General features: G+C 38.5%; 1 protein-coding gene across 1 annotated transcript; it reads left to right on the forward strand.

The window, feature by feature from the left end:
• Positions 1-4,456: 4,456 nt before the first annotated feature.
• Positions 4,457-8,938, forward strand: LOC121769215 (elongator complex protein 2-like). Its single transcript, XM_042165946.1, has 10 exons — positions 4,457-4,707; positions 4,795-4,882; positions 5,078-5,163; positions 5,405-5,558; positions 5,787-5,947; positions 6,045-6,707; positions 7,039-7,360; positions 7,477-7,685; positions 8,080-8,257; positions 8,339-8,938. The coding sequence occupies exons 1-10, from the start codon at positions 4,558-4,560 to the stop codon at positions 8,824-8,826; spliced, it is 2,499 nt and encodes an 832-aa protein (XP_042021880.1). The 5' UTR covers positions 4,457-4,557; the 3' UTR covers positions 8,827-8,938.
• The last annotated feature ends 266 nt before the right edge of the window (positions 8,939-9,204 follow it).

Here is a 9,204-nt window from a genome sequence, read left to right on the forward strand (position 1 = left end):
ATAAATTTGTACGTTACTAATTAGAGTGAATATAACCTTGTATTCAATTGATATAGTCTGAATCAATTTATTTGATGCTTTGTTGGTGCTATATGAAATTATAATGAAGAAAACGTGCACATAACTTACAAATGTTGTAATCCTTCATTAAATCTATTGAAATATAACATTAATCTACATATGTATACATCATGAATTGTATTAAAGAATAGTAACTGTCATATTATTATTGCTGCAAAACTTTATGCATAATTGGTAGTAAATGTTACGGTTTTAATTACAAATGATTAGTGTAAATATTTAAATTAGTTTCATCTTATAAATATTTCAGAATGAGGACAGAACTTATAAATATTTCAAAATAATGCCAAAACTTAATTACATTCATTCTGCATCTATACATATAAATCATTTGAATCGATAATTTTTTTGTCAAAGTGGTCGTTTATAAATGCCACATTATAAATTAATTGCATAACTTTAATACATACACATGATTCAAACAAATTAATTGGGTGGTAAATTGCACTAATTATTTAATCTCAATAATGACTATATATTAAGAATAAATATTGTGAATAGAATAAAGTTAATTCATACTCATTAATTTTAATTTTTTACGTTTCAAATTACGACTATATATTAAGAATAAATATTGTGAATAGAATAAAGTTAATTCATGCTCATTATAACTGCCACATTATAAATTAATAATTGTATAACTTTAATTCATACACATGATTCAAAAAAGTTAATTGGGTGGTAGTGGTGGTAAATTGCACTAATTATTTAATCTCAATAATGAATTGGTAATGGTAATTAATATGTTTTAGTGATACAAGGGTGTCTAATGATTTTAATCTCCCGCACCATATTGTTTAGCCAAAATAATTTTAAGAAATGCCTAAAAATAGTGACAGTTACGAAAATTAAATGGGTTAAAAATGAAAGGCCATTTAATAATTTTTCTTAATTGCATTTACATCCTTTACATAAAATAGCTATTCAAAACGTCCAAAAACTCAACTTTTATATATGTATAGATTAGTAAACCAACCGCGCTACTCTATTTCATAATATCTGCATGATTTCAAAGAGTGTGTCGATGACTCGATGCATATGCACGAACAATGTACGGCTCCTACTTCTAAAACAAAAGGAAATATGTAAACATGCATTTATGAGACTGCATATACTCCCTCCGTCCCTGAAAATTTGTCCCAACTTTCCTTTTTCGTCCGTCCCCCAAAATTTGTCCCATTTCACTTTTACCATTTTTGGTAGTGGACCCCACATTCCACTAACTCATTCCTACTCACATTTTATTATAAAACTAATATATAAAAGTCAAGCCCACATTCCACTAACTTTTTCAATCCACTTTCCATTACATTCCTTAAAACCCGTGCCCGGTCAAACCGGGACGAATTTTGGGGGACGGAGGTAGTATTTTTTTTGTAAACGGAGAGAGAGGGTGGAACTTAACAAAACTAAAATAGAGTACCAATATTCAAAAAATTTAGATGAATGAGGATGCATATTTTAGGAGAACTGAACATAATTGATAGAGAGATATTCTAAAAATATGACGAATGAGAGCTTAGATTTGATAAGTGCTACTCATACTATTAGATGTATCTTTTTTTTAGTGCCATTAGACATTTATAAAAGAAATTCTCTCATACGAGCGTGTTGACGATCAGCTTGTCTGTCCATTCCTTCCCTCCCCTGCATTTCCTTTCACTCGTTCTCCATGGCATCTGCTCCTTTCTCCCCTCTAGCTACCGCCATTGTTTCCTACTTCCTACACGCCTCCCCTCCTTTTTTGTCATCATTTTCATTTGCGCGCACGGGAGAGTGCCTCTTTGCAAAGTACTAGTCCACAAATTAATTGAGTCATTTATTCCTATTATTTTACCCTCTCTTACTTTATTCACCCACCTATTTTATTTATCTTTCATTCAATCTATTCTTAAATCTGTACTCCATAAAAAGAAATGTCTTAAATAATATGGGACAAAGGGAATACCAATGAGAACTTTCTCTCTAAAAGAATTAAACCTAAGAGCATCCACAACCGTGCTCTTGCCAGCGGCACGGTTGTGGGCCCGAGCGGTACTATTCATATCTGCTCTCTGGCAAGAGCACAACACCCACAACTGTGCTCTTCCGCAAGGACGAGCACAATTAATTTAAAATTCAATTAAACAATAACATTTCCATAATATTAAAATTCATTTAAAAACCACAATAAATATTACAAATGACAAATAAAATTAAACATTACATAATTAAAATCCTAAAAATGAAAAATTACATAATTAAAATCCTAAAAATTAAAAATTACATAATTAAAATCCTAAAAATTAAAAAAACCACTACTCGTTGCCGAATTTCGCCCACATGTAGTTGATTAGGTCTTCTTGTAGTTGATTGTGGATTCGAGTATCGCGCATTGTGTGTCTTGTCTCGATCATCTGGCCAACCGTCGTATGCTCGCCTCGGCGTGGGGGAGACCTCGCTGTTGAGCTTCCGGCTTCGTCCTCGCCGTAGAAGCTAGCCGCCCTCGGCCCTTCGTCGGCTATAATCATGTTGTGTAATATAATACACGTGAACATGATGTCGGCGATATTATTCACGTACCACAGCCGAGCCGGGGCCTTCACAATGTTGAATCGAGCTTGAAGGACCCCGAAGGCTCTTTCGACGTCCTTCCGCGCTGACTCTTGACGTTGCGCAAAAAGAACCCGTCTCGGGTCGTGCGGGTTGTGGAGCGTCTTCACGAACGTCGACCACCTTGGGTAGATACCATCGGCGAGATAGTAACCCATGCGGTATGTATTTCCGTTGATGGTGAAGTCGATCGCCGGTGCTACACCATTCATCACATCATTGAAGAGTGGTGAAGAATAGAGCACGTTCAAGTCGTTGTTGGATCCGGCAACGCCGAAATATGCATGCCAAATCCATAGGCGATAGTCGGCGACCGCCTCAAGGATAAGTGTTGGGCCGCCGCCTTTGTGACCGCTTAAGTGTTGCCCCCTCCAAGCAGTCGGGCAATTCTTCCACCTCCAATGCATGCAGTCAATGCTGCCAAGCATTCCGGGAAAGCCATGGACTGATTCGTGAAGACGAAGCAACCGTTGGCAATCATCGGTGGTGGGTGCCCGAAGGAATTCATCCCCAAAAGCAGAATGAACGCCCTCGCAAAAATTTTTTAAACAAAGGATTCCAGTGGACTCACCGATATGCAAATACTCGTCGAAGATGTCGGCCGTTTGTCTAGTAGCGAGTTGTCGGATGGCACACGTACACTTCTGCAACGCCGTGATACTTTGCCGGCCGGTTGCATCTACACCTGTTTGAAAGTATTCAACACGTGCGGACAATGTGTTGACAATTCGCATGAACAAGCGCTTTGACATGCGAAAACGGCGCCTGAAGTAATCTGCCGGAAACCGCGGATGGTCGGCAAAGTAGTCGGCAACGAGCCTTTCGTGGGCTCCCTCCCGGTCACGATGGATGTAGCGGCGATTTGATCTAGTGCGTTGAGGAGGATGAGCGGGGGTATTCGCCGCGACATATGCTTCGTAAGCGGCACGATGTTGTTCGTAGTATTCTTGTTCTTCGCGCTCCTCTTCCGCCATGAGATGAGTGAAATCCATTTGATGTTTTGAGTGAATGTTGAATGTGTTGATAGTTTGTATAAGAATTATGAATGAGAGATGAATGAGAGATGAATTGATGTGATAAATGAGTGATGAATGTGTGTATTTATAGATGATTTTGCGAAAAAAAATAAAAAAAAATCAAAAAAATTCAGAAAAAACGGGAAAAAACGGCCATATTTTTTGGGATTTGGAATTTTTTTATTTTTTAGCATTATTTATAATTAAATACCGATTTTAAAAAAAAAATAAAAAATGTTTAAACACAACGGCTATGCCGTTGACGAATGGGAGCGCGCCACGTGTGCGTCCGCTGGCACGGACGTGCTCGATACATCGAGCAGCGCCGTGCCAGTGGCGCGAGCGCAGCGGCGGCGGATGGCGTCCGTGCCAGCGGCGCGGACGGCGGTGGCGATGGACGCCACCGCTGCGCATGCTCTAAAGTTAGATGGCAATTAGGAAGAGTGTATTTTTTATCATCCATTTTGTTTATTCCTTCCAACTTTTGATGAATGTTGTCGATAGTTTATTCGAACTTGTTTCAATAAGTTTAAAACTGTACTCTTCACATGATTAAAAAGCAGTTGGGGTTAAATAGTCATTAATTTTTTATTTCACACCATTTATATTTATTTATTGGTAAACCTAACCACCAATTCATTTCCAGCAATTGAATATTCCAATTAAGATATACTAAGCCCACTACTAAACAATTTCAGCCCAATACTGAAACTGCTCAAAGCCCATTTTGTTATTTCCAACACGTTTTCCCCTTTCGCCGTTGCCTGCTTAACCTCTTCTTCCGTACCTCAAAACCTCTCTCTCTCTCTCTCTCTCTCTCTCTCTCACACACACACACGCACACACACGCACACATTTGCGTGAGTTAATGGGAGCTGAAGGTGGAGAAATGACAGTGGAAGTGGAGAGAGCGTTCATAGGAGCAGGATGCAACAGAATAGTTCACAACGTTTCGTGGGGCGCTTGTGATTTGATTTCCTTTGGTACCCAAAACGCCGTTGCCATATTTTGCCCCAAGGTTTTTGCTGCAATTTTGTCCACTGCTTGATTTTGCAAGTCGATTGACTTTTGCTAGTGTCAATTAACGATGTTTTCCTTTCGATAGACTGCGCAAATTTTGACGACGCTTCCGGGCCACAAAGCGTCTGTGAACTGCACGCATTGGTTGCCCAGCAGCAAGTTTGCATTTAGAGGTTAGTTCATTGCCTTTGATTATGTTGGTTAAAAAAAATCCCCTTTCCCCCTTTTTCGTGGTGGAGTGAAATTTATGAAGTGAAGTAGGATTGAATGTATTTGTTTAACGCTTGAAATTTGTTTCCTGGGATGAGCTTATCTGAATTTGGTCGTGGTTAGTAGTTTCGTATGATTAATATGATTTTCTTTTGCAGCGAAGAATTTCGAAAGGCATTATCTGTTATCTGGAGATGCTGATGGAGAAATCTTGCTGTGGGAATTTTCCCTTGCTGATAAAAATGTGCTCTGTCTCTCTTTCTATTTCCCTTTTTTTGTATGTATTTCATGATGTTCTCTGTTATGGATATCCTAATTCAGTGTTCCCATTTCAGTAACATATAATCACTCTTGTCATCCCTGGAGTAACTTATTTCTAATGCAAAAAAATAGATACTTTTGAATAAGAATTGGGGATGTTATTGGTCATTATCGCACTAGATTTCTGATATTTTCTCTCATCTCACAATCAAATCTTATGGCAGTGGAGGAATGTGCTACAAGTATCAGAAAAGCATAAAAAATGTGTTACTTGCATCTCTGCAATTGTGCTGTCTCAGACAGATGCTTTATTTGCATCTTCCTCATCTGATGGAGTTGTGAGCATATGGGAAATCATATTTCCATCAAGTGCGGAGGGTGAGTTGCTTGGACTTGAGCAATACTATACTATCAAATCTGCATTTGCTTTGCATTGGTATTATATTCAATTGCAATGCTTATATATATCACTCTACTTACTATGGTACATTTGTGATAGTCAAATATCAACTGATGTGGATAGTAGTGGAAGTTAGCATGGTGCAATTAATCATGTTCTCTTCTCTGCTATTTGATTTCTCATATTTATTTATTTGAATATCTCAGGTGAATGCAAATTGTCTTGCTTGCATTCTATTGTTGCTGGTAGAAAACCTATGGTTGCTCTTTCATTTGTGGAGTTGCCTGGAAACAGTGGGCACCTAGCTCTAGCCATGGGTGGTTTGGATAACAAAATTCACATCTACAGTGGTGAGAGATCGGGAAAAGTGTGTATCATCTAATGCATTATCTTAGTTAATGTTCCTGCTCTAGTATGCACTTTTCTTTTGCTAAAATGAATGCATTGTGTTTATCTGTTTCCAGTTTGTCCGTGCCTGTGAACTGAAAGGGCATAATGACTGGATTCGTTGTCTGGATTTCTCATTACCTTTATATGCAAATGGTGAACCATCAATTCTTCTTGTGAGTTCATCTCAAGACAAAGGGATACGTATATGGAAGATGGCCGTACAAAATAATCATGCTGACAGCACAAAAGAAGAAACCAGTTTGGCCGCTTATATTAAAGGCCCTATATTTGTAGCTGGTTCATCCTCTTACCAGATATCTCTGGAATCCCTTCTTATCGGACATGAGGATTGGGTGTACTCGGTGGAATGGCAGCCTCCTCAAAGCTCCTCTATTGAGGGCACTGAATGTTATCAACCTCAGAGCATTTTATCAGCATCCATGGACAAGACAATGATGATATGGCAGCCTGAGAAGACTACTGGTATATGGATGAACATGGTAACTGTCGGGGAGTTGAGTCACTGTGCTCTGGGGTTCTATGGTGGTCACTGGAGTCCAAGTGGGAACTCAATTTTAGCGCATGGCTATGGTGGATCTTTTCATCATTGGAAAAATGTTGGCACTGACTTTGATGATTGGAAACCTCAGAAAGTTCCTTCTGGTCATTTTGCACCAGTGTCAGACATTTCTTGGGCTAGGGATGGAGAATATCTGCTATCTGTTAGCCATGATCAAGTAAGAACCTTATTGATTTTCATTCATGGAAATTTCGTTTATCGGTTGGCTGGATATGCTTGTCAGTTGTTTAAGGTCAATCGTTGGTATCAGATACCCTTCCTTTTATTATCTAGATGAGCATGTTGGATGCAATTTAGTATAAAGGCCAGCCCTTCATTTTCTGTTCTAGTTTATTTGAATTTCTTATTTAATATTGATATAATGGAAGGCTAAAGATACTTTTAGGCTAGATATAAACTCACGTGTAGCATGATATGATTGCAATCGGTTGGTTGTCTTTGGCTCCCTGTGGTATTTAATAGTACCATTTTGCTTATTTCTTTTTCAGACATCTAGGGTATTTTCTGCATGGTCTAATGAATTTTTAATAGAAGATGGAGAGGCTTGGCATGAAATTGCACGACCTCAAGTTCATGGCCATGATATTAATTGTGTGACAGTGATCAAAGGTAAGGGGAACCACAGATTTGTAAGTGGGGCTGACGAGAAAGTGGCTAGAGTATTTGAGGCTCCCCTCTCCTTTTTGAAGACACTGAATCACACCACTTCTCAAAAATCTAGCTATGCTGACGATCTTCCATCAAATGTGCAAATTCTTGGTGCAAATATGTCTGCTTTAGGACTATCGCAGAAGCCAATATATCAATATGGTTAGACTTTTGCTTCTCCACTTAAAAAAGTTTAAAATGAGTATGGTTGTGATTTTGTGCATAAAAAGTCTAAAGCACATTCAAAACTAATCTATCTTGTTATGCATCTTTACCAGAGTCAAAAGAAATAAATAACAATGAAGGGATTGATACCCTTGAAACTATTCCCGAAGCAGTTCCGACTGTGTTGACAGAACCACCCATTGAGGAGCAACTGGCATGGCATACACTGTGGCCGGAGTCCCACAAGCTCTATGGACATGGGAATGAACTTTTTTCTCTTTGTTGTGACCATGAGGGAAAGCTAGTAGCTTCATCCTGCAAGGTTATTTCTTTGTTTTCATTTTCATGCTAAATTAATTGGTTAGGTTTATAGTATAAATTTCACTAATTGTGCTTATTTCTTCATCTTGCCACTACTGCCATTTTTAAAAACCTTTAATTACTAAAGAGGAGCTCTTTTGTGAATTGAGGAGTAACTTTTGGGAAACGTGATGCTGGAAATTTGTTCAATGTTCTAAATCTTGTTTACCCTCATACAAAAGGTAGACACAAAAGAGATTTGCAAACTTAGGTCGTTTTGACTGAAGCAATTTTCGTATGTGGATTTCTTCAGTGTTTAAATAGTGGATGCATGAGATTTCGTTTTGTGAAGAATTATCTAATGTTTTGTTAATTAGCTCTACCATTGGAGTAATATTTATTGGCAAACCCCACAGGCACAGTTGGCTTCTGTTGCGGAGATATGGTTATGGCAAGTAGGCTCTTGGAAGGCTGTAGGTCGCTTGCATTCACACAGTTTAACCGTGACACAATTGGAGTTCTCTCACGACAACAACTTTCTTTTATCTGTTTCTAGAGATCGCCATTTCTCCATATTTGCAATCATGCATACAGGTGGCGCCCATTTTTCTTTACATTGTTTCTAAAATTCATCTAGTTTAATACTGATTGTTCGAGTGACACTTCCCAAAATAGGGCAAGATGAATTAAGTCACGAGCTCGTTGTCAGGCAGGAAGCCCACAGGAGAATAATATGGGCGTGCTCTTGGAACCCGTTTGGCCATGAATTCGCCACTGGTTCGAGGGATAAGACAGTAAAGATATGGCAACTGGTAAACGGTTCATCAGTTAAGGTGCTCATGACTCTGCCGACGTTCCAGAGCAGCATTACTGCATTATCTTGGCTGGGGGTCGACAGCCAGAAGAACCGCGGGCTCTTAGCAGTGGGAATGGAGAATGGTGTAGTGGAACTGTGGACTCTCTCCAGCACCAGAAATAGCGATGGCGACATTGCAGCAACAACTGCTACTCTTGCAGTTCGTTTTGACCCGTTTCTATGTCACGTTTCTGCAGTTCATCGGCTGAGATGGCAGAGCGCGAAAAAGAGCGATGATTCTAGGAGTGTCCAGCTTGCTTCTTGTGGAGCTGATCATTGTGTGAGATTGTTTCAGGTACATGTTTAGCAGGTTGCAATAATGATGTTTGTTTTACTGCAACTTAAACTACTTGAGTTATATGTAATTGTATTTTTCAACTTCATTTTATCATATGTATACTAGAGAAGTTTTGAGTTTAGTTTAGTGGTTTATACCTGAAAATTTAGTGGTATTTAGTTGCCTTTCAGCACTTACTGATCGATTTATTGATCTATTTTCTTATAAGCTGTATTCCTTGGTTCGGAATCATGTTAAGATATTTACTATAATCTAAGTTTTGTTGATACTTGATAATATTTGGATTTAAGTACGGTTATCATTTTACAACGTTTTACTTGTAAGATAGATGTCACATTTATCACCCTAGAAAGAAGATTTATTTATTAAACCCGATATATTAAATTA

Source organism: Salvia splendens, chromosome 15 (assembly GCF_004379255.2).
Source record: "Salvia splendens isolate huo1 chromosome 15, SspV2, whole genome shotgun sequence".
NCBI lineage: Eukaryota > Viridiplantae > Streptophyta > Magnoliopsida > Lamiales > Lamiaceae > Salvia > Salvia splendens.